The sequence below is a fragment of the Mycteria americana genome, chromosome 1, assembly GCF_035582795.1.
Source record: "Mycteria americana isolate JAX WOST 10 ecotype Jacksonville Zoo and Gardens chromosome 1, USCA_MyAme_1.0, whole genome shotgun sequence".
NCBI lineage: Eukaryota > Metazoa > Chordata > Aves > Ciconiiformes > Ciconiidae > Mycteria > Mycteria americana.
The window spans coordinates 56,657,245-56,681,170 of NC_134365.1; the positions used below are offsets into that span (position 1 = coordinate 56,657,245).

The 23,926-nt window shown below is 43.7% G+C and overlaps 1 protein-coding gene across 3 annotated transcripts; it reads right to left on the minus strand.

The window, feature by feature from the left end:
• Positions 1-4,043: 4,043 nt before the first annotated feature.
• TEF (TEF transcription factor, PAR bZIP family member) lies at positions 4,044-22,896 on the minus strand. Of its 3 annotated transcripts, XR_012775479.1 has the most exons (6): positions 22,573-22,842; positions 16,442-16,768; positions 14,739-14,959; positions 13,296-13,507; positions 11,140-11,360; positions 4,044-5,433 (listed from the first exon to the last, which is right to left on the minus strand). XR_012775479.1 is itself a non-coding variant. In XM_075499805.1 (5 exons), the coding sequence occupies exons 1-5, from the start codon at positions 22,742-22,744 to the stop codon at positions 5,391-5,393; spliced, it is 975 nt and encodes a 324-aa protein (XP_075355920.1). In that variant the 5' UTR covers positions 22,745-22,896; the 3' UTR covers positions 4,044-5,390. The 3 variants fall into 3 exon arrangements, 2 of the variants coding, with proteins under 2 accessions (XP_075355920.1, XP_075355906.1); XM_075499805.1 differs by lacking the exon at positions 11,140-11,360 and having other exon boundaries at positions 22,573-22,896; XM_075499791.1 differs by lacking the exon at positions 4,044-5,433 and having other exon boundaries at positions 9,423-11,360.
• Between the last annotated feature and the right edge of the window lie 1,030 nt (positions 22,897-23,926).

The following is a 23,926-nucleotide window of genomic DNA, read 5'->3' on the forward strand; positions in this document are numbered from 1 at the left end:
GCCTCAAGAGGCCAGTGACTCCGGGCAGGGGGGAGCCATGTGCCCCTCTGTGAGCTGCAGCAAGCAAACACACAACCATGCCATGGCTGCACGGACAGGAGAGCTGATCCCCAGCTCTTGCACTCACAACTTTTCACCACACCCATCGTTGTTTTGATGCCCCAGTGTTCAAAGGTAACTTAAGCACAAAATAATCTTTCCTCAAAAATTTGGGACTGCAAACAGCCTAACCCTCCAGCAGCACTGCTGAAATGAGTGCCCCAGCCAGCCATCTGCTCCCCAGCCACTGGGAGGTTTGGGGTGGGGGAAGAGAGCATTACATCCAGCCTGCCACACTGGCAGCACAGCCCCAACCTGAGGGTGCAGGCTGGTGCCTTGGCCGCCACGATCCCTCCTCTCCCAAGCAGCAGCACCCAGGGACCCTCCCCAGGCCTGGCACCCCCCAGCTAGGCTCTGATGGAGACTGGCTTTCTGCCCAAATATAAGGCTGCCCCCCCCCAATGGCAGCACACCACAACAACGTGATATTCATCCTTTCTCGGGAGCCATTTTGGGTCAGCAGGCCTTGGTAGTACAAAGAGTAGCTGAGATGTCCTTGTGGTGAAGCTACTTGTAGGTTATGTGTCCTCAGCTCTGGGAACATCCCTGATCTCACAGTTTCTGATAGGGGTTGTGCTGCACGAGGCAGTAAGCATCCGTGGCAGCTCCTAGTTGCCGAGAAGGGATGTGCAGCAAGTCCCCAGACCTCCGAGAAGGGATGTGCAGCAAGTCCCCAGACCTCCGAGAAGGGATGTGCAGCAAGTCCCCAGACCTCATGCCCTGCAGCAAGACTGCAGTCTTGTAGCTCGGTGAAGTCAGCCTTACCTTCCGAGGAGAAGGATTTGGAAATGGCACCTTTTCCTGGGCTGCAGCAGTGTCCCAAGCAGCAGCAGGACACTGGAGCACCCATTGCTTGCTGGATTGAGGCAGTACATGAATCTAGGAGAATGTGAAGAGGCTACTTCTCCTCAAATTATGTATTTTACATTTATAGATAGCATATAAAGCCTTAGGCGCAAACAAGCAGCCAGCAGGATAAAATGAATGCAGTAGCTGACTGATGACAAAGACTGAAGCTGGCTGAAGCAGCTGCTGTTTGGGAGCTACAGGCAATCTTCTCAAGCACGAGTGGGTTGAGAAGCACTGCGGCACAGGGTGCACCTGCAGCACAAAGTCTGGAGCGTGGCCTCCAGACTCCAGACAAAGTGCAGGTGCGTGGCCTGTTGCCGCCATGCTGCCACCACAGAGCACGCACATGGATCTGGCTCAAAGACTTACTGCTCCTGCTCAGCCATGCTGAGGGTGCTGAGCCTGCTCTCACAAGCTGGAGGCAAATTTCAGAATTAAAGCATTCAAGAGCCAGTTTTGAACATAAACTTGTGATCAAGCACAAGAGGGAAAAGGTACCCGAACTCACGTCTTTCCGTGTCTGGAATACTGCCAAGCACCTTTCCTCTCTACTCCGCCTAGCTACCTCCCAAGCCAGCCTCTTCTGCTACCTCCCCTTTCCAGAGGGGAGGAAGGCTGGTCCCATGTTGTCCTTTTGCAACTACCTAAACCACCAACTTCTGGCTTGATGCCCTCACCGTCAGTTTCCTCCCAGTTTCCTTCCACTGCCCTCTCACTCCTCAGAAGCCTGCTCAGGTCTTACATGCAGCACTGATCTCTCTTCCCACCTCCCCTTCCAGCATCAAGGCTGGACAACTGGGGCAGGGCAGAAGACAGGCTCTTGCTTCAAGGCCTCTACACAACAGCATTTCCACCCCCTCTGCCTCTTCCAGGGCAGGCAAGTGGCTCCAGTGTCATACTGTAGGCAGAGGCTACGTTGGCTGGTGGGTCTGGTATGTACACAGGGTCTCCAGCAAGGTTTCACCCACATCCATGAGCTGGGACTCCCACCCTATTGCAGGTCCTGCTGCTTCCCCAGGCACCACAGTAAGCTGCCTCTCAGCTTTGCACATCAGCAGAGAAGGTGTTAGCCTGCTCTTCAGTCACCTCCATTCCTTCTTGCTTGAACAGTCACACAGGGCTACGATGCCATAGGATGCCTGAAGGGGAATTCAGGAGCAAGTGGAAGTTGAAACCACTTTTGCAACCTGGTCACCCCACAGATTTAGCCTCTCAAAGCCCAACAGTCTTCCCAGCTGTAAGAGAATTGTATCACTTGAAAGACACATAAGACACTTCAAACGTTTTCTCAGCGGCCACGTCTAGCCAACAACCACAACCAACAACAAAGCAAAAACCCAGAAGAGCTTGGTGAGTGCAGCTCTTGCACATTTCTCAACCAAGGCATTCCAGTTGCTGCTACAGAGCGCTACAAACCAAACAGGAGCCAGACCCTTTCTGCGCTCTTTTGCAGATCTGGTGTAGCCAGGAGGAGCAAAAATGAGTACAAACGCATTTGAAGTCCTGAGGTCAGCATAGGAATTCCAACACAACAGGAAGGAGGTTGAGTAAGAGGTTGCCATTTTTTCCATTGCTATCTTTCACATCACTAATGGCTGCAAAATTTCCTGAAGGGAACTAGTAATATAACGTGCAGAGTTAGCACATTTATAAACTCGCTCCCCACCCACCCAAGAGAACATACAAGCTCCTTGAAAAGAAGGCACTGTAGAATAAACATGTGCTGCTGCCAGCTGCCATCACAACAGGAAAAAGATACCAAATATCCTCCGCTGATTTCTATGTTTGGGCCACATAAGACCAGAAGGACATCCAACACATCCTTGTATCCACTCAGTTTCTACTGCAATTCCTTATTTTGGCCATGTCAAGTCCTTGGCCTTCAGTACATGGTACAGGTCAGGTCCCTCCTTCTATATTTAGGTTTTTAGCTTTCATACACAAATTGCCTGAATCACTAATCATGGCGTGGCTCTAGAAGATAGCCAGAGAGAAACAACTAATTGACACTTAATTTCTTCCTTCTGCAAAACCATATGAATTTATTTCTGTATCCACTATGGTAGGCTCCAGGTAGTCATCTTCATACACACGTTTCGAAATTATACTGCTGAATGACCAGACAAGATGCCAACCCAATCTTCATAGATCTTCTAGTGCCTGGACTAGAAACCTCTTCCTCAAATGTCAGGAAATGGTCATCGAGTGTCCATGTAGATGAGAGCCCTACCTGCAGAGTTGGATGAGAAATCCTCTCTTACCCCCCTTCCTCCTGTTTAGAATTTTATTTCCTTGCTACCACCCCCCATCACTAATCATACAAGATACCTTTTACAAAAGCAAAGAACCAACAAAGGTTGCCTTACTGCAGTTTCTAGGTAGGCTAAAATACTCCAGATAGACTAAAACACCAGTGATCTCATTTTCCTTGAGAGCATGCATCTCAAGTAGAAATATCATGGACTGTAAGAAGCAAAAGAAAGTGAACACAGCCTTCTCTGGAAGCCATCCTTTCCAGTCAGATGCAGTGAATATACAGAAGATACACATTTCTTACCAGGTTGATATTCACCTACGAGCTCTTGAACACCCCACCCCACCCAAAACAACCAACCAACTTAAACCAAGGTTTAAGTCAAAAAATGGAAAGGCATGGAGAAAACTGTCCTCATGGTCAAGATTGACTTACTCTAAATTTTACTTCTTCCCATGAAAGAAACTAAATTCTGATTATTTTATGGATGTCAGCCCCAAAGTAACAGACAGAGCAAGGTCCGAGTGTCTGTGGCTGACTACTAATTGTCAGGATTTCTCCCCTTAACTGAAAGAGCTCAACCTAGAGTCACTACAGGACAAATGCAAAACCTTGCAAAGTTTTTGAAATCAATTAATCCAGAAAATAAAAGTAGAGAATTGTATACCTGTTACCAGCACACCTAACAGTTAACACATGGGAAATGCACAGCAAGAGCCTAATCCTAAAAGGTGATCAGCTGCTTTCATGTCTACCAACTTCAGTGTAAATTGCAGGTGTAATGCTGGCAGTTGAGGTGTACAGCACACAGTATGCTATCTAGAGAACAAAATTACTGGATCTCAGCGTAGTGGAATATACATTTTATTTCTTAAAAAGGAAGGGTACTAACAGAATTTAATACAGTCAAAATTTTACATTTTAAACAAAAGCTTTTCTTTTTCTTAAAAACCAGTTATGAGCAGAGAGGTGAGAGCATTTAAACTACTCACAAAATCCAAGCTGAAGACTTTGAGAATTCAAATCTGTGGTTTATACATTTAAAAAAGTGTAATAAATGGAAATATAAAATAATACCAACTCTGCAACAGTGAAATGCCCTTTCCTCATTAGATTGCTGTTTAAGCACCTTTATTTTCACCCATCAGCTGCCAGGAGTGTGTAGGTTTATGTACAAAATAAGCAGTTTGGGACACAAGAGTCATATATAAATTAAAACCATTTATGGCAATACAGTTTTACCCAGCCACTTTACAATCTTTATTATCTCTTTCATTTCTATAGAATCTTTCAGTCAGGATGATCTCAAATGCACTTGATGGACTGCTTCAAAAAGCAGCTACATTTACAGGAATTATACAGACAACCTCAAGGAATAGACATCCAAGAGATTAAACAACTTAACACGCAGTAAAACTAAGATCAGATTTATATCTTATATAAATACTGTGCAGATTTATCATCCATCCCACTGAATGAATGGGACAGATCAGTGTCACATCTGAAGCCATAAAAATACTTTTATCCAAGAGGCAACAGAATTTCAGGCCAAATATAGCAGATAGGAGTTCCCTCCAACTATTTAATTAAAAACTGTATATGTCTGAAAAAGCTTTACAGGAACAGAGTTTTCTGAATAACTTGCACATATGCTTAGCTGTTTCATAGCTATTTTACAGCCTAGAGACACTGAGAGGGGAGGAAAAAAAGAACGGGGGGTGGGGGGAGAGATGCCACCATCTCTGCCCACTACAAAAGATGTTGTGGCTTTGTCATTTATGGAACACTGCAGACGCAGCTGTTAGCAGAGAGGAGACTGCTCCAGTATGGCATTAAAGACAAAGAAGTTACGTTAAGGCTGGAGAAAGTGTCATCACAGGCTAGTCTCTTTAGATGAAGGCTGATGGATCAATCTCACCTCCTCCTCAAAACCCAAGTGTTCGTATTTCCTAGCAGACTGCTCATGATTCTCTCTCCACTGTTTTTTTTCTTTTAATATGAGATAGAAAAGGTCATGAAAGCTGATGAAAGTCTTAACAGTGAACATGTACTCAGCAAAACCTCAAGTCATTAATCACTTTCTCTCCACATCACAACAGGATATCTGTGTCATCTATGTACATAACAGAACTAATAAAGATGTAGACTATCTAGGTTACAAATGAGCTTCAGTAACAGTCACTCACTTTCATTGCAACTTGCTGCAGTCTGGCTGAAGGGTGGAGACAGATCTGTTTGAGCCAAAAGAGAGAATAGTTAAAAAAAAAAAAAAAAAAAAACAACAAATAAAACCCACCTTTAATTTTCCTCAGTCACTAAGCTTTATGAATCATTAATACTGCCACTTTCCAAATGCTACTCAAAAACAACAAATCAACTGTCCAGCTAATGGGATGCAAAGAGTACAATTACAAATGTCATCAGTGACTACTGTTAAAGAAAGACTGGAAGAGAATCAATTCCCTCAAACTCTCAGTTTCTCTGCTTAAGTAGCTCATTACTATTTTTTAAAACATTTTTTGTTGATAGAAAGCATCACAACTAGACTAGAATTCCACAACATCAATCTTTGTTTTGATTTCTGTAGTTGTCTAGGAAAAAAATAATCCCAAATCAAGCTACATGAAGCATTAACAATATTCAGATATTACAATGGAAGCACTTATTTATTACTTCATAGAACAGATTCATTTTAAAAGTGTATTTACATGTTCTAAGTTATACAAAATACAGTATTCCAATAATCATGTTAATCACCATATTTCAGACAACTTCACATAAAAGTGCAGAGGATGCATCTATCCATGAACCTGGCCAGTAGCAAGCAGTCACCCGCAGCATGACAGATGAGAGCTGCTATTGTGCCCCCTCAGGAAAACAAATCCCACCATACCTTCTCACTGAGACATAGCTGCAGATCTAAGAAAACATTCAGGCAGGTACACGAGCAAAGTTTGTTGAGACCCACAGATCAAAATCACATGCCTTAATTTACTAGACGTATGTGAAGTACTTTTTTTTTTTTTTTTTTTAAAACAGATGTTGTACAGCAAAGGGCTTCTGCTCATGCCTTAGTTGGGAAAATGAAGTAACAAGGGTTTTGGCTATGTAACAGGCACCCAAATTACACTTAATATCAACAGCCTTATAACTACAACTGATCGTGTGTAAGGACACAATTCTGCATCTGACTGCCTGAGCAGAGCTTCACATTCAAGAACAGATCCTGTGAAGTCCACATGGTTCTCTACAGATACAGGGCTCATCCCATGCAGAAATGACAGCAGAATTGAGGCCTTAAAATATTGGGGCCTCAGATAGCAATTTCCTCACAACACAGCACTATCAGTTCACACCAGCAGGTCAAGCCCCAGTGCAACAGTTCACTTAGTTAAAGCAATAGCTATTTTATCATGCCTTTCTGCAGTTAACTCTCCTCCTTATCTGTATATTCCTTTCACTTCCTTCTGGACTGTGGAAATGAGATCAAGAAAAGGAGATTCCCAAAACCTAAACAAGTACGTATCTTCTGTTTGATGCTAAACTGACGGGATCCAAATTGTCCTAAAATTGTAATCGGTGAGGCTTCAGTTTTAGCAATCTGGCTCAGGTCATCCTCTTGCATTACTCTTCTCTTCCTGCTTTCATTCTTTACTCTCCTTGCCAAGTATCTGTACGTTTATCTATACATGTATCTTCCTCAAAGCATTTCCTTAACTCCTGTAGCTGCTTGAACTTTAAGAAGTTTGCATTCCAAAAGTGACTCACTAGGCGATAGCACACTATCAAACTAACAAATTACATTCTATACAACAAATTTGCATTATCATGAATTAAATCATTGTAATTTCTCAATTAGCATTATGTTAGCATCTCCACAGAAGTTTAGTTAAGCCTATTCTTTCTACCTTTTTCCCAGTCTTTCATTGTGAGTTTATCTTATCTTCACCATGCTACAGTGGCAGATATACAGATCAGAGTAATTATCTAAGAATCTAGAAAGCCAGCCAGTGTCTTGTAGTGCTGCAAAGGCAAAACACTAGCATTAACAAATGATTTTGCTGTTTATGGATTTAGATGTAGTGGCCAAAAATATGAGATTTATGCATTAAGACAAATTTGCATTTCTCATCTTGTGCTTAGCAGCTAAAACTGTAAGGGTGAACAAAATCCCTATCTGGATTTTATAAAGGTCCGAGATACCTCCACTCTCACTAAAAAGGCAGGCATCTGATCACAAGGAACAAAGCCTTGTTATGCTGAGGAGGCTTACGAGGCTGAAGCAGCAGTATTCTCTTCTGTGCAAGTCCATTATTTCTGCTGTCTACACAAAAATATTTTTCCACACAAGTGGTTTTATTGCAGTATTCCCAAAGCTGCTGGCCTTTCACTGCACCTCCCAACTTGAAATGAATTTGGTACAACTAGTGGCAGTCCTGCAGATAATGCTGAAGGTGGTTTCTACAGCTAGAACACCTTGGGCTTTCAAACAGCACAGCAGGGAAATGGAGAATCGTCAGAAAAGAAATAAAATGTTACTAGAAGAACTGCAAAAAGCCACGCTTAACTTTAAAAAAAAAAAAATTTCTTCTCCCAGCACAAGTTTATACTTTTTCCACCCTGTCCATGCAGGGCAAAAAGAAAAGCAGAATTTGGATTATCTGAATATTAAAACTATCACTAACTGTGTAAAAGAACAAGTGACAGGGCCAGTTTACCAACATTGCACCTGCAATCTGAGATACATCCACCTGATCCCAGCACAGAATGCTCCAGAGTAAAGCAAAGACACTTATGCCTCCAGTGCTTGCTAAAACTTTACGATAACCATGTGAGAGTAAAGACTTTTTCCTGTGGGAGTTAATGAGATCTTTGTTACTGGCTTCAGTGGGAGCAGATCTTGGCAACAGGTGAAAGATTAAGCATCTAGGGAATTTTTAAATATAAAAATGCATTATTATAAGGAGATATAACTATATGTAGATTAGAAGACCACGTATGAAAGCAATACTGTATTAAATGTGGTGCATCATTTATTCATAGTCTGTTTCTTCTGTAGAATAAGACAACACTCATTGCCCACAAATCTCATCAACAGTTTATGTATTTGCAAAGTTAGTACTGTGAAATGGCCATTTGGTGTCAATACACTTCCTAATGAATGTACAGCTGTGTCAAAAACTGCTCCCTTTACTGGCAATCCCTGCAGTGATGCTGAAAGGTGCACTCCCTTTATTCTCTCCCCTTGGAGATGGTCCCTTTATGGTTGGAATGGGGTACATAGCCATCAGACACACTTATGGCCTCTACCGAGCATGTTCCAAGGTTAGAGAACTTTAGACTCTTAACAGTGTCAATTCAGCATCTTTTAACATTCAAACTGAGCTAAAAGAATATTGGTCTTATGACCACCATGAAAACGTACCCAAGTTATCACTTATGGGTAGGATTGTCATCCTAGTCAAAGAAACAAGATTATATAGTTAATTGTTCTCAGAGGAGCAGAGAGCTCTGGAGCAGTAAGCTTAACTTCCTAAGACTGCAAAAACTGATAAAGGAATTCAGCATTGCACAGAATTTTTTGTCTGGCAATACCTACGCTCCTTTAAATAGTTACTACCTTCTCATCTGTCTTTGAAGATGTTGCTTCTTAACAAAAAAAAATTCTCCAACTACAAAAGTTGAGCCGCACTCACCCTAAAGTGAGGTTTTCCAGTTTTGCAACCCGTAGACACACGAATCATAGAATGTGCAAATTTGCACTGTCCTACCGGGAAGCACAAGAGTTTGCTAACAGTCTTCTCAGAAAGAAAGATCTAATGAACATTCACTGTTAGTTTCCATTGTGTAAGCTTTTGATACAACAGAAAAAGCTAACAGAATTGCACATACTATTCTCACTGACTAAGTATTTTGCTGTTAAAATAGCATGACATACTGCAAAACCAAATCCTGTATACAATATCTAAGTATTTAAAAGATATTCCTAAAGCAGTAAGACAGCAAGACCCAAATGAAGGACTAGCTCCTTGCCCAGTTACAATACCCTTTAGCTTTGTGATTTTAACAGGAAGCATGACTTTCAAGAACAGCCATTCCAAGCTAACTGAAAATTTAGAAATTATAAATGCAAAAAGAGTTGCTACATTTACATGCTGTCAGGGTTGTTGGTTTTTTGGTTGTGGTTTGGTTGGTTTTTTTTTGTTTTTTTGTTTTTTTTTTTTTTTTTTTTTTTTAAATCCATGGTTTGGCCTTTATCACCAAAAAAAAAACCCAAAACCAACAACAAAGACGAGTACATACCAAAAATATCAGTCCAAATCAGCAATACTTGATACAGATAGAGATCTATGCTGACATTTCAGCAACATGGAGCTAAACTATTCATCTATTTGAAGAGAACACCCCAAGATTATCTCAGAGCTTTAGAATCCCAAATTATAATAATACACTCGTAAGTATACTTTTGTAACCAGCAAAAAAGTTAAAAGCACTTTCTTGACTTCAGAACATGGTCCATTAAAAATAATAGGTCAATAACTGCATTTAATGTATATTCTCTTTACAAAGGTTATGCCTTCAAAAAACTGGTTATGAATTCTGGATTTTAAGATTTTTATTATTTTTTAAATGAAGTTTACAAGATTAGCTGCTTCTTTGCACCTTTTTCTCTTTGCCTTTCTGCTCTGAAATTAGGGGGTGGAATCTCTTGGGTAAATGCAAAGTCAAAATACTTGTTCAACATGATAGCGTCAAGCTTTGCTGGTAACTAATTGTGCCTCATAATTTCAGCACTTGTGCTTCTGAAAGCTTTCAAGATTATTCTTCTCGAGGTGTATGCTGTTTATCAATCTCCAGGCATGAATACACTACTGTCTTACAAGCTCCATTTTGGCTACAAGCATGGCCCTGTACTACTTTCCCAGAAATTAAATACTCTTTCTTCCCACACAAATTTAGCTCTTAAGCTTCCTCAACATGAGAGTAAATTCTTGTTTTGCTGATGAAACTCTTACAAAGGAACTTCCACCTACTTCCTCCATCTTCTACACACAATAAACACCCCCGCAATCTGTCCAAGCTTTCATCTACTCTCCCACACCAGCACAAGGGCCTTGATACTTAAGCTGCCCGTTGTAACTGTGGGAAATCATGGGCTCTTTCTGTTTTATAAAACAGATAAACAAAGTACTCTTTCGCCACCACAGTTCTCATGTAGTCAAGAGACAGAAAATTGTAATATGGCAGCCAACAGCCATTGTTTTGCCGGAGCTAATACTAATTTGGTAGTTTCAGAGTGCCAAAAGACATGGGGATCAGCAGCTCAGACTAGCACCTTTTCCATGATTGCTAAATCGTTCACAGAAGAATAGATCTTGTTTCAGCAAGATACCGTAAAAGAAAGTGAGCTTCATAAAAGAAACAAAGGAAAAGGCAGGTTACAACAGTGTAGCCATGGAGCGGGAAAGCAACCGAAGTGTTTTACTATTACATGGGTCATTTGATAGAGGTTTATTACTACTCTTTGTATGGCACACTGTGGTGCTTTCTGGATTGTTTCAATACATCTGCTGTACTTTTCTGCACTGGAAGTCTGACACATCATAGACTGCTGTTTTCCTGGTGTGTCTAATTCTGCACTCACGGTACTCCACAAGATGCTACACTGTACCACAAGTGAGCTGCAGTATTAAATAAAATTAATTCTACTGCAGGGAAGAGAGTCTTAAAATATAGCAGTTCTTAATATATACAGACACTTTCATTTAAAACTCCCTATTTTCTTCCACTCAAGTGCCAAAACAAAGAGTCACTATTCACACAGGCTGTCAACAGACTTTGAGACATGAACTTTGAGTGTCTTGACAAAACCCCAATAAGTAAGCTTATTGTAGTTCATAGTTACAGTGAGAAAGACAGATAAGAAAGCCATATACAGAATTAAGGAGACTTTGCACTTTTCATCATGCCCAGCCCTGGGTAGTTCAGGTGGGGTACTTGCAGGCAAGCAGGCAGGCAGGGTCATCGTCAGTTGTTTGTGTTGGGACACCTCATAGATTTCACTGCTCACTCTGAAGACTGGCGATTCATGTGTGCTTTTTAGTTTCTTTGTTTTTAAAAGTCTTTAAAGTTGCATCACTCGGAATCAGATAAGTCACTTTAAACAAAGCAAAGTGTTAAGTGTGACAATTTATTTATAACATACTTCCCACCATCACCACCACACACCACCCTGTGAAAGAAAAACCCCTGCTGAAAGGGTGACAATTTTTAGTATGTTTGAAAGAAATTAGACCAACACTGTATGAAGAGCCACTCTAGTCAAATTAAGAGCATAACGGAGGGGAGAGAGTTCAAAGCATACATTTACTTTAAGCATTCTGGATTAGCCTACTCCTCCACTTCCTTAAGTCAATATGCCATTGGTCTAAACTCATACCAATTTCCACATTATGTTTAAAAGACAAGCTAGGCAAGAAGTCTGTAGTATAGAAAATAAACCCCAATGCTTTTTCAATATACTTTTCAGATTTCAGTAGGCAAACTGGCAACTAGCCTAACCATCTTCTATCCCACATTTACTCCCTAATATAAATATTAGCCCAGGAAGCGTAGCCTAAGAGTTCTGACACAGCCACTATCTTAAGATAGGTTCTCTTGTTAAGAGGACTTCTAGACATATACTTCTGTTAAAGCTTCTGGTTCTTGCAGTTGTAGGTCATGTAGAAGGTCCCAACATCACACATAACATTTTTCTTTGAACACCACGTACTGTTGAAGCAGCGCTTGGTGCCGAGAATGGATTACTTCCGCGAGGGCAAGTCTTGTGTGCTAATTTTGTAACAGGAAACATGCTGGAGAGAGAACCAGCAGGCATGGAGAGACCAGATACGCTGCTACACAGGAGATAGTGAGGTAAACTGTTCATATTTAGAGTGGGTATAGCTTGTTCCATAGAGTGTTCACGAGGCAAAGGACCAAAACTCTTTCTCAAGCTCTTGTACAACAGTTAAGGTGCAGTAAAGTAACAGTGGCTTGTTTGTCTGTTTCGTAAAAAAAAAAAAAAACCAAAAAACAACCAAACAACAACAAACAAAAACCCCAAAACCTTCCTTCAAAACATAAGGTACTGGCAATTCCTTAACAGATGGGCCTCAAGGTTCAGCCTAACGAGCCAGACCTCTTTTTCTAAATCTCCCTTACTTCTCAGTTACGTGTAACGTCCTGCTTTATCAGCAGTTCAAGAGAGAAGTCCAAGGAAAAAAGGAGGGGTGGTGGTAGAAACACAGCCTAAAACCCACAGCAAATTATTTGTCCATATCTGTAAAGTGAGAGATCCCCTACTGTTCTCCCTCCTTGGATTCTGGAAGTTATCCAAGCTAGAACCTACCAAGATGTTTGAGCAGTATTTTTATCAACACTGCACTGACTCTGGTCTGCATAATGCTTGTGCATTAACCTCAAGATATATCAGTTTTTACAAGAGATTGAATATTTTCCTGTCTTCCTGTCCTAAAGGTTCCCCTATTCCTCTTCAACAGGAACAGAGTTCTATACAACAGGTACTTTCTAGTGCCTCTGAAGGGGAGAGGAAATAATTTCATGATGCTGCCCAGCAACATCTACTTATATCTTAAAATTATGTTTTACAATTGCACTGGGGGTGGAGGTCATGGAGAGGGAGAAAAGAGCAGGAGTTTAAAAAGAAAAAAAAAAGCAAGGAGAGTCTCCTAGGCTCTTTCTCCACTTAAAATGGAGAATAGAACAGACCGCAAAAGCCCTGTCCAGTCAGGAGGGATCAACATCTATTCCTCCAGACAGGTGAATCTGTTCTATTGTGTGACATCAGAAAATGGTCTATCAGTGTTAAAAACAAAACTTGTAAATATGGACACTAAGATTTTGGGCAACACAATGATCAGGAAAGGGCCTGAACAAGTTGTGCCAACAGAAACAGGGTTTGGGTTTTTTTTTGTGTAGATGCAAAATGGCAAAGCCTCCACAAACTTTATTTCTGGGAGTCTCTACAGAAGGCAGAGAAGTCTAAGAGGCTAAAACAAGGAGCCCTAACAAGGAAAAGGGGTGTGCTTACAAGGGTCCGTATCTGGTCTCGTATTTAGAAACAATGTTCTTGCATCGTCCCACTTCCTTGCGCAGCTCTGCAACCTCCGTCCTCAGGGCTGTATTCTCTTTCTCAAGAAAGGCTGCCCGAATTGTGATCTGATTCTCCTTTAATCGCCGAGCATCACGGGAACGCTTTGCTGCCACATTGTTCTTCTTTCGCCTCGTCCAGTATTTTTCATCCTGTAGCAAAAGAGGAAAGAAAAAAAAAAAAAGATGCCAACCTGACAACTATATCAGACAGACACCTCTTTATTCTATAACAACATTCACACTGACTGCTATATTGAAGAATCTCCTTCATCAGTTTGCAGGGCTCAGACACCAAAATGCAGGCCACAGAGTTCTGTAAGATTTCATCCTTACACGAGTCTTGTTTTAGGATAAACCAAGTGCACTGCTAGAGCTAGGGAGATAAGAGACTTGGCTACTAAGAAGCTGTCTAACTGAAATGCTCCCTTGACTTTGTTTCAATTCAGGAATGAACTTCCACAGAAAACAACCTGTTCTGTTGCCCAGGCTGCTTAAAGCAGGACCAGACATAACACTGGGCAAATATATACCATGGCCTTCAAAAGTGCAGTTGACAAGGATGTGACTTGACAGTTCTTCTAATTTCTGTGTATAGCATAAGTTGCTCCTGCCCAGTAATTATATGATGATACCAAACCAGCGAAACAGCAAGAACAGCAGTTGACTTGTGTTGTGGTTTTGGCTGGGATGGAGTTAATTTTCTTCCTAGTAGCTGGTACAGTGCTGTGTTTTGGATTTAGCATGAGAATAATGTGATAAAACACTGATGTTTTAGTTGTTGCTAAGCAGTGACTTTATACTAAGTCAAGGACTTTTCAGCTTCCCATACTCTGCCAGCAAGGAGGTGCACAAGAAGCTGGGAGGGAGCATAGCCAGGACGGCTGACCCAAACTGGCCAAAGGGATATTCCATACCATATGATGTCGTGCTCAGTATATAAGCTGGGGAGAGTTGGCTGAGGGACAGTGATAGCTGCTTGGGGACTGGCTGGGCATCGGTCAGCGGGTGGTGAGCAGTTGCATCACTTGTTTTTCCTGAGTTTTGTTCCTCTCTCTCTCTTTTGTTGTTTTCATTACAATTTAGTATTATTATTATAGTTTATTTCAATTATTAAACTGTTCTTATCTCAACCCACAAGTTTTCTCACTTCTACCCTTCTGATTCTCTTCCTCCTCCCACTGGGGGGGAGTGAACGAGCGGCTGTGTGGTGCTTAGTTGCCAGCTGCGGTTAAACCACAACAGCTTGCCAATTCTATTCTTGGCAGTGCTTCTGCCCAATCATGTATGTATAGCGCATTAGCTTTATATGTCAAAATGTTTGGGCAAAGAGTCATAAGTTTTGATCAAGGCCTAGAGAAGTTTGCAGCAATAAATCTGTTACCTTTTGCTCATCTGGGACAAAAACCTTCTTGGCTTTTTTAATCATTGGTTGTGGTTTCAGGTCCTCTTCAGTAAACTTGTGCTTGCGAGGATTGAAGAGCTCACCACCAGGCACACTGGACAGCACTAAATCAGCAGGGTCGGGGTTAAAATTCACCTCAACTTCTACGCAGTCAGGATCAATGGGGCTGGGAGTATTTCTCTCATTTTGTGGTGGGGACTCTGGCAACAACAGGAGAAGTTACAATACATTCAGCAGGATGATGAGAATTAACTAAGAAGCCAGCTTGGGTATCTCTATTTATTGCCCTACTGTGGGCAGCATTTAATAGTATTATTTGGTATTTCCCTAAGGTGTGCTTGGTGCTGTGCAGCTGCTGGTACAGAGAGAAGCTACACAGTCCAGTTTGTAATACAAACCCTAGGAACATATGCCACACTAACAGACATGAATAGATAGATGCAGGACAAGACTTAACACTTCCTCAGCAAAAACTACATGCTTTGTACACTTAAGAAGCGCCTTCCACAGCAATAAGAAGTGAGAACCTTGTTCCAGCCTGAGTTTTGTGCCATGGAAGGCCTTATGGAAACAAGCCTGCCCAAAGACCACAGTCCCTGGGTCCTTCAAAGGTCAGATAATTGTATTTCCAAACAAAGGATTAAATAAAGGTGCGTTTGTTACAAATGCAACAGTATTCTACTTCTTCACCACAAGGAAACAAATGTCCCAACAGATTGTCTGACACTGATAGCGTTCATATGAACTTTGTCATATTTATCTACTGTTTACAAACTTCATACACATGAATTGCAAATGTCAGTGCAATTTGAAGTAGTGATCAATGAATAAGTTTTTCATACACAACCTAGAAAAAAGCCACACCCTATGTCTTATTGAAGGAGTTCCACATTTTGCCTTTCTCTCACAGATTCACAGAAGAGGCCCTGAGCAAAATGCTTTCTGTAAAGTCTGCTCATAAAATAGTATTGTGAAAGTTTAGTGGCTATCATGTTTAAACTCCAAATCTAGAGCAAACTGAGCTGCTAAATTCTTTAATAGAGAAGATCTCCATACTACAAATGAAGAGTAGAAGTCTCCTAGTACCATTTAAGTACAGTTTTGTTTCTTTGTTCCTCCATTCCCACTTCAAAGCACCACAGAACATCAAACTGCATCATTAACACACCTTTTCCAAGTGTCCTCACATTTCACAGGCTAGCATGAAAAGATTGCTTCATTGTTTTTCTATTAAGCATGGTTATTTGAGGTACATTGTTAGCATAAGTTCACCCAAGCAGACCAAGCCACCAAGGTAGCACAAATGACTTATCACAAACTATCAAATCTGTTGTAAAATAACCTGAGCTTTTTCTCAACGTGTCCAGCTTTTCACTAGATTAGCAATACCAAGAAAGCAAATACTTCATGTTGGTGTTTCAGCTCTTCTAATTTCAAAAGAGAAACAGACTGCACACTGAGAGACACTCATTTTTTCCAGGAGGCAGAGAGGGGAAGAAGAGGAGACGCAGCATCTTCATGAATTGACACGTGGACTAAGGCTCTACATCGAGCATGTCTGTGCTACTTCACCTGCCACAGCTAACACTGACAGGTTAGCATGTCTCCTCTTTGATCTAAAGAGGCATCTTTTAATACAAGAACAACAAAAGTCCCTCAGAGCCCCATATTATTCCATCTACCTGTGCTGGAGGCTGCTTCAGATTGCTGGTAAACTGCAGTGGAAGAGGATGATGCAGGAGAACCAGTGGAAGCACTGGCAGACTCCTTTCCTTCCAGCTCAGCCACAGGCAAGAGTGGATTCTGGTTCAAATCCAGGTGAGTAGGGCTGGAAGGAATTCCATTCTCCAGCAGGAACTCATCCAGATCCATGTACTCCAGGTGGAAAGACTCGCCATCGTAAGGAATAGTTTTGTCCCAAATGGGTGGCATAAGGGAAGCCGAGACTGCCATAGTGCTAGCAGCTGCTGCCTCATCTTCCTCAAGCTTTATCTTCTCCTTCTCTTTATCTGAAAGATATAAGTAGGTCACTGTACAAGCTGCAACACAGGAGAGACTCAAGGTTTAAGAGTCTAACAAAATCCCAGTGAAAGGAAATTCAGTGAGCTATCGTTCTGCCTCATGACATCGGAAAAATCAGATGTTGAAAGGCAACATTCATACATTCATATGTAACTCAGTATGGAGTGCTCTGACTCCCTGTGACGGCTGGACCACAGACATTTGAGTAGCCTTGAAGACCAGCATCTTTGCTGTGATAACTTACCAAAGTGTGATATAATGCTGCATCTAGCTTATTAACTAGTCACTGCAAAATAGCCTGTTTTTCACAGGCTCATCTTGGAAGACAGCGAAAGCGAGTGTTCGTAAGTAGGATTACATGGGAAGCCACTAAGAAAACTCCGAGGAAGCAGAGTAGTTTATTCTATGCACAAAGAAAGAAGGTGCAGAAGAATAATCTAGATACAAACAAGAAGGGAATATGGGTTTTCAGATTACATTTGAAAATTAGTCAAAAGGTCCACAGGACACCAGGGACCTGGATGTCTATTGCTCAGTATTTTAGAAGAATTTCTTTCTGAAATGACTCAGCATGTCCACACAAAGCAATAGCTCCAAATGCTGTTCACTATAGATAGCTCAGAGTTTCTACATACCATTTTCACTCTTTGGGGAGATGTCTAATAAGGCATACTCCCACACCCCATCCCCAAGCCACAAAAGACTGATGAAATTTTCTCCATTTACTACACTACCATGCACATATTACAGAAAAATGGCTGTTCCCATGTTCCCCATAGCTACTGAATCTTAACAATTGTCTGGGACAGAATCCAAGCAGAAAACTGAAGTTATGGATTAATTACATAATTTAAGAGATAAAAATAAGCTGGCAGGAAAAAAAAAAAATCCAAGTTATCTTCCTATCCAGTTCTCCATGTAGCCATGCAGTTCTACCAGCACTGAAGGAGGCATTGCAGAAGCAGTGCTAGCACTGCCAGCACTGAGCCAGCACTGCCGTCAAAAGGAACGGTCACCAGTTGGACTCTAACCAACTGCAAACTGGTTCTTACCATGGAAGCTGACAAATACTCAGTTTAATGGAACAAGGACTCCACGGACATACACTGGACCAGTTTGGATCTCCAGTATTCACACAGGTTAGTCCAACAAAATGCACAAATCTGGCATTAGGGTTTTCTAGACTGGCTACAATATGCTAACAGAGTATTTTTCTTCACTGGGGGTGGGAGTGGGGGTAAAACTCTGCTCTAAATCAGAAAAGCCTATTTATATAAAACCTATTCTGATAGAACTGGCATTCCTTCTGCTGTTGCCTTAGCTGGTGTGGAACTGAGACTGAAAGAGCTTTTTATGGCTTAAAGAACAGTGCTGCCATACAAAGTAAGTTATCATTTTAACCTACCATACTCTGAACATTTTATACAAAAGAAGATACCAATTTTAAACTAAACAGGTAAGAAAATATTCACCAGCCACTGACTTGGGACTAAGAGCAAGAACCTAAAGAACACATTAAATTCAGACCAGTGGCTCCTGGACTTGAGCTTTGTTAGCATCTTCTTGCAGCTTTTGGCCTTCCCCCTTGCCACTTCACAGTGTTGCCTCTGAACTGCCATCTCCCAGCTCCTATCCCTGCCATAAACTCCTTTTTGCAGGGGTGTTTTACAACTTTCCTACCTTTTACTTGGGCAAAGCAAATGTGCAGGTTAACAGTCATGATCCAAATAACTTGAATGTTTCTAACAGCTCCTACTTGAAGCTAGAAAAGAAACAGCATCTACTCCACATATAAAGATGATTTCACTTACTACTGAAGCACACCCCACCAAATTGGAACCGCCATTTTACATCCAACTTGTGAATGAGGGATTGTGAGTTTCCATAAGGTTTGCACAGTGCCTTGCACAACCAAACTCAGATTTGCATTGAGGGTTGTGGATGATATCCTACTAAAGACATCACCAAAACAAATGCAAGTGACAATAATGAATTCTTTGTAAATCACTTTATTTTTTAAATTAACATAATAAAAAGCTTGTGAATGTTGAGTCAAAACGTCAACTAAAAAGAAAAAAAAATCGTTCTTTACTCTTGAAAACAATAGTATTCCATTATAAGTTATGCTCGTTGTAACGCAAGCCAGCAGTGCTTCTGTTTTGCAAGATCTAATACAACATCTCCAACACAGGAGAAAAGAAACCTTAAGTGATTAGTAGACTAAACGTAAGGCTTAAGTATTTTTCAGAAGGTAGATGCCAAAAAGACTATACTGCTGGCATACATGGCTCTTCTCACATCTTTTAATGCCTTTTACATGTGCACCATCATCCTGCTGTACTTCAGTAACCTGAAAAGGCTGTGGTCCCTCCAACTTCCTCTTGCTATCATCCGTGGCTCACACCAGATTAGATCCTTTCTTCACATGAGAAGACCATCTGATTTTTTTTCCTTTTGCTACACATTGACAACTGGACAAGCACTGGGCCCCCAGTGCTGTCTTTGTTTAGCTATGCTCTCTCTCTCCCCCCCCCCCCTTCTAACAGCAATATCTGAAGCAAATTAAAATAGCAGAAGTTAACATGCATATTGGGTGCCCATGTATTTCAAACGTGATACATAAAAAGATAAAACTGTTGTATGATCATTTTTGCATTGACATTTTCCCGCTGGCTTTCAATTCGTTTAATCTTTATTTCTGCTGCACAACATCCTGCTGGGTGCACAATATCTAATGAAACCCTAATTAACTGCTTGCATCTTGAGGGGTAAGTTTCCATCTGCCCCTGCACAGGGACCTGAAACTTTAATTCTCTGAAGATATTTATAGTGTAAACAGGTATTACCTGACAGCAGAGCTGCAGTATCCTAAGAGGCTCCATTTGCAGTGATTCAAGGTCACCCTGATAAATCTGGACTGTACTTCTGCAGCTGATAGCTCATGTCCGATTTAGCCCCCTCATTCTGCTACTGTGACGTATTAACTAGGCTGTACATCTGCTATTAACAGAGAGGTCACTAGTTTATGCTAAGTAATTTAGGCAGAGCATTCCAGTTCTTGAATTGTTGGAAAGACTGCTGTTTTAGCCAAAAGCAGCAGCCTGGAAAGAGCTTTATTCCACATCCTGGTTTTTCCTCAAAAAAACCCCTACAAACAAACCAAACCCAGATCAAAAAAAATTTTGGCCACAACTGTCAAGTGCTATCCCAGCTACAAACACAACAAACACTTCTTTGACAAAGCCCCCCTCGTTCATCAAAAAATATTGTCAAATTATACTGAAAACACTATACAGACTAAGGCTGATTGCTCCATAAATCTTTAGTCCCACTTGTGACAATGGAACAAGACAGGTTATAGGGTTCTGTATTCCCAATGCCCATTACTGTGATGTTTGTTGAGGCACTCCTGTCACAGCAGCACACAACTGGTGATTAAGGCATCCTTTGGAGAGTATGCAGAGCAGCTCATTATGAATAGGAGAGACCTACACTCCTGCTCCAGAATACTAACTCTCTTCCCTTACCCCACAGGACTTTTTATGAAAAGATTATTATTTTTATTCATTTACTCCCTACAATGTACATGACAACAATTTACAGCAAGGCCGGTCAGATATACTTGGTATATGGCAGGGCATTCAATGTGATGGCATTCAGCTGGAACTGGATGTCCTCCTCTGTTGCTCACAAGGATTAGAAAGCCTGCTTGCTTACTGGGTAGTCAAATTACCTACAGCAGTTGGAAAACCCATAGGTAGCTTGTGGAGACTATAAATGGACACTGCAGCTAGCTGATACAGTTTCTCGCAGAATAAGACAGAAAATTGTATTTTTGTCAACAGGCATGCTAGACAAAAGGTATAGGGTTTTTTCTCAGAAAGCCTGCTGAAAACACACCACTACATTAAGTAAATTAGTAATTATTTAACATTTTGGCTGTGTCACTACACTGTAAAGAAACAGAAAACAAACAAGGATCCTCTGAAGTCAGTTGAGTCACAATTCTACTGACAAGTCTTTTGTAAAATTAGGAGTAACCACCTGCTAACACAGAAGGCATTCTTTCTTTTGTCTTGCAAATACGCAAACAAGAAAAGCATCAGAGATCAAAATAAACAGAAAGCAACAAGTTCCACAAGGTGTGAAGTGAAACAGTACAAGGTGGACTAAGGAAATCTATGGGAGAAATGTTAAGAATGAGAACAATCTGAACTTCATCACAGCATGAATGGAAAGGGGTAATCAAGATGCAATGGACTCACTAGCAAGCTTTAAAGAATCAAGCTGAACACCTTCCCAAGCTGGAATGGGGTCATCTAGTAAAAGGAAAAGTATCAAATGTTTCTAATTTTAGAAAAATGCACTACCTCAAAATCGTATTAATTTTAAAATGGTACATCTCCATAGGCCAGATCATATGATTCCAGACAAGAAAACCACTGCTAAGACAAAGTCACCATATCCCAATCAGCTACCATCATAGCTTCGACACATGAACTTAAATTGCTCCTGCTGGCACTATGCCCTTTAAAAAGGACTGGGTGAAGAAGTATCTTAAGAAATCCCATAACGCTGTAGATTCAAGATTCTATGTACTGCAGCATCCTGCACCATAGCAGCAGAACTAAAACCTTTATCAGAGGCTGACTTTTTTTTTTTTTTTTAACAGAAAGGATAAAAAATATTTACCAGGATCACAAGATGTGCAATGTTAGACATACAAAGTAAATGGATCTTAACAAGGACCCTCCCTAGGAACAATCCTGCCAACCTTGCTTGCACTGTGGTCTACCCTGGATATTGTCTGATGTTCCAAAAATGATTCCCAACCTCAAAATTCCTAAACGTAGCGACTTATTTTATTATACACCAGTACAATGGGCATTACAGTGGTGCAGATAAACCTGAGCCTTCCTCAAAATCAAACTGATACTCAGAAAGGTAAAGATACTGCCAGGTGAAAAAAAAAAAAAAGTAAAAAAAAAAAGTGTGCCATCAGCAATGAGGACTACAAGCACCAGCACTGTTATTTACACAGCTGTTGTCTGCACAACCAGCGGGAGAGAGATAGCTCCAGCCTATACAGGATTGCATGCACAGGCAGTCAGTTACACCCTTACGGATTATCACCAAACCTAATCTGAAGCGATCTGCTGTTTATGCGTGCCACCACACAACTTTTCAGCAATTAAGGTCAAGGAAGACTCGAAACCTTTTCATTGCTGCTTCCAGCTATGTGTCTAAAGGTAGGGGAGACTTCAGACAGCTAAGGGTGTCACGTCCTGACTTCTACCTAATCCCTCGTATCCGAAGCACTTCATTTTGCCCAGCGCAGACACCTAAACACACCCGAAAGGGCGATGGCAGCAGCTGAATTTTCCAGTCACACCAGCTCGCCGGGAGACCCAGCCCGCGGGGCGGCCACCGCTGCCCTGCGCGTCTGAGGCGGGTAGGCGGCCCGGTTCCAGGCCAGCGGCCGCCCCGTGAGGCCGAGCCCTTCCTGCCGAGCCCGGCGGGCTGGGATCCCGTGCTGCCGGCGCTTGGCACAGCCGGCCGGAGGGGCGGGGGGAAGGGGCGCGGGACGTACCGGGGGAGGACGCCAGGCCCGGGCGTGCGGCCTCTCCCGCGGGCGCTCCCCCCGCGCACACCACGGCCAGTCCCACCGTGACCCGGCGGGTCCCGCCCTCCGAGGCACGGGGCGGGAAGACGGCGGGGGAGGGGGGGAGAGAGGGGGGAGCTGGAGGGTGTCGCGCGCTCCCGCCGTCCCCGCGCGCGCTCCCGCGCTCACCCGGGCGCGCCTCCCGCGGCGGGTTCTCCATCAGCTTCTTCAGCACCAGCGGGAAGGCGCCCGCCAGGCCCCGCTGCTCCTGCTGCGCGGCGGCCCCCGCGCTCCCCCCGGCTGCAGTGGGCTCTGGTCCTCCCGCCGCCGCCGCCTCCTGGCGCGCGGCGCGGCCGGGCATACTCCCCGCGAGTAGGCGGGCGGGCGGGCTGTCAACGGTCGCCAGCGGCCGCAGCGCCCGGCGCGAGGCTGCGACAGCTCTCCGGGACCCGTCGGCGGCAACGACGAGCACGGAGCGGACGCCGCGCGAGAGGCCGATGGCGCATGCGCACCCGGCTGACGCCTCGCGCGTGTTTCAGTATTCATGAGCGCCGGGGCCTCGCCCACCCAAGCGGTCGCGACCCGCCCCGCCCTCTCCGCCCCGCGGATTGGCCCGCGCCGCTCGGGGGGCGGCCCTGCGCGAACAGGCCCCGCCCTCCCCGCCCCTCCGCTGCCGGCGCGGGCACGCGCCCCCCGCCCGCCGGGGCACGTGCAGGGGCAGGCTCCAGCGGCTCATTAGCATGCCGTGCTCCGCCCCCCCACACCTCCTCCGGGCGCTGCGTCACCGCCAGCTGCTCCTGAAGGCGGGGGGGAGGAGGAGGAAGCGCGCGCGTGGGTGGCGGAGGAGCAGCAGCGCCTGCCGCGGGGCGCGCGCCCGCCACTCGCCTCCTAGGCGGCGGGGGGGGGGGTAGGGGCCGCGCCGCTTCTGCGCCTGCGCGAGAGGCCCTTCCCCCCCCCCCCCGCCGCCGCCCTGAGGCGACCGTTACCGGCTGAGGGGCCGTGCAGGCTGCCCGTGCTGCGCGGCGCGCGCGAGCCCCTTCTCAGCCGCAGGCTGCTCCCTGCTGCCTCGGCCCCGGCCCCGGCCCAGCGGCCAGGGCAGCCGGTGCGGCGTGGGAGGGCGGTGGGCCCGGGCTCGGAGGTCGCATAACCGCCGCGGCCGTCGGGGTCAAGGCGGGAGGCCACCGCTCCCGAACCGCCGCCGGTGCCAGCGCTCTAGCCGGTCCTTCAAAATCCTCGGTTAGGATCCCGAGATCACCTTTCCCACATGACCTGGATCTAATCTCTCTCTGTCCTACATCATGCCAGCAGCAGCCGCAGCGGCGTGCCCTATATAACGTTAGCAGGGAGAAGGACTTCACTGCGGCTGCTGGCACAGCTGGGCAGCTGGAGAGGGGGGTCTCTCCAAGTTTTCACAATCACAAGCAATTCCTTCTGATTCCCCAGCCAATCCCCCTGTTCCAGCAACAAGGATGCCGCACTGGGATTTAAGCTTCTGAACATACAAAGGGAGCAAATGTTGCCAGGTGGATACTGAGCGAGCTTC

What these genes read in the sequence shown, in the direction of transcription:
- TEF (XM_075499805.1), bottom strand. Translation starts at nt 22,744, where the DNA reads ATGCCCGGCCGCGCCGCGCGCCAGGAGGCGGCGGCGGCGGGAGGACCA. An exon ending in TTGTCCCAGATGAGCAAAAG is followed by an intron (nt 13,508 to 14,738) that starts GTAACAGATTTA and finishes CTTTTGCTACAG; the next exon opens with GATGAAAAATACTGGACGAG. An exon ending in GAGACCAGATACGGACCCTT is followed by an intron (nt 5,434 to 13,295) that starts GTAAGCACACCC and finishes TGGCTCAAACAG; the next exon opens with ATCTGTCTCCACCCTTCAGC.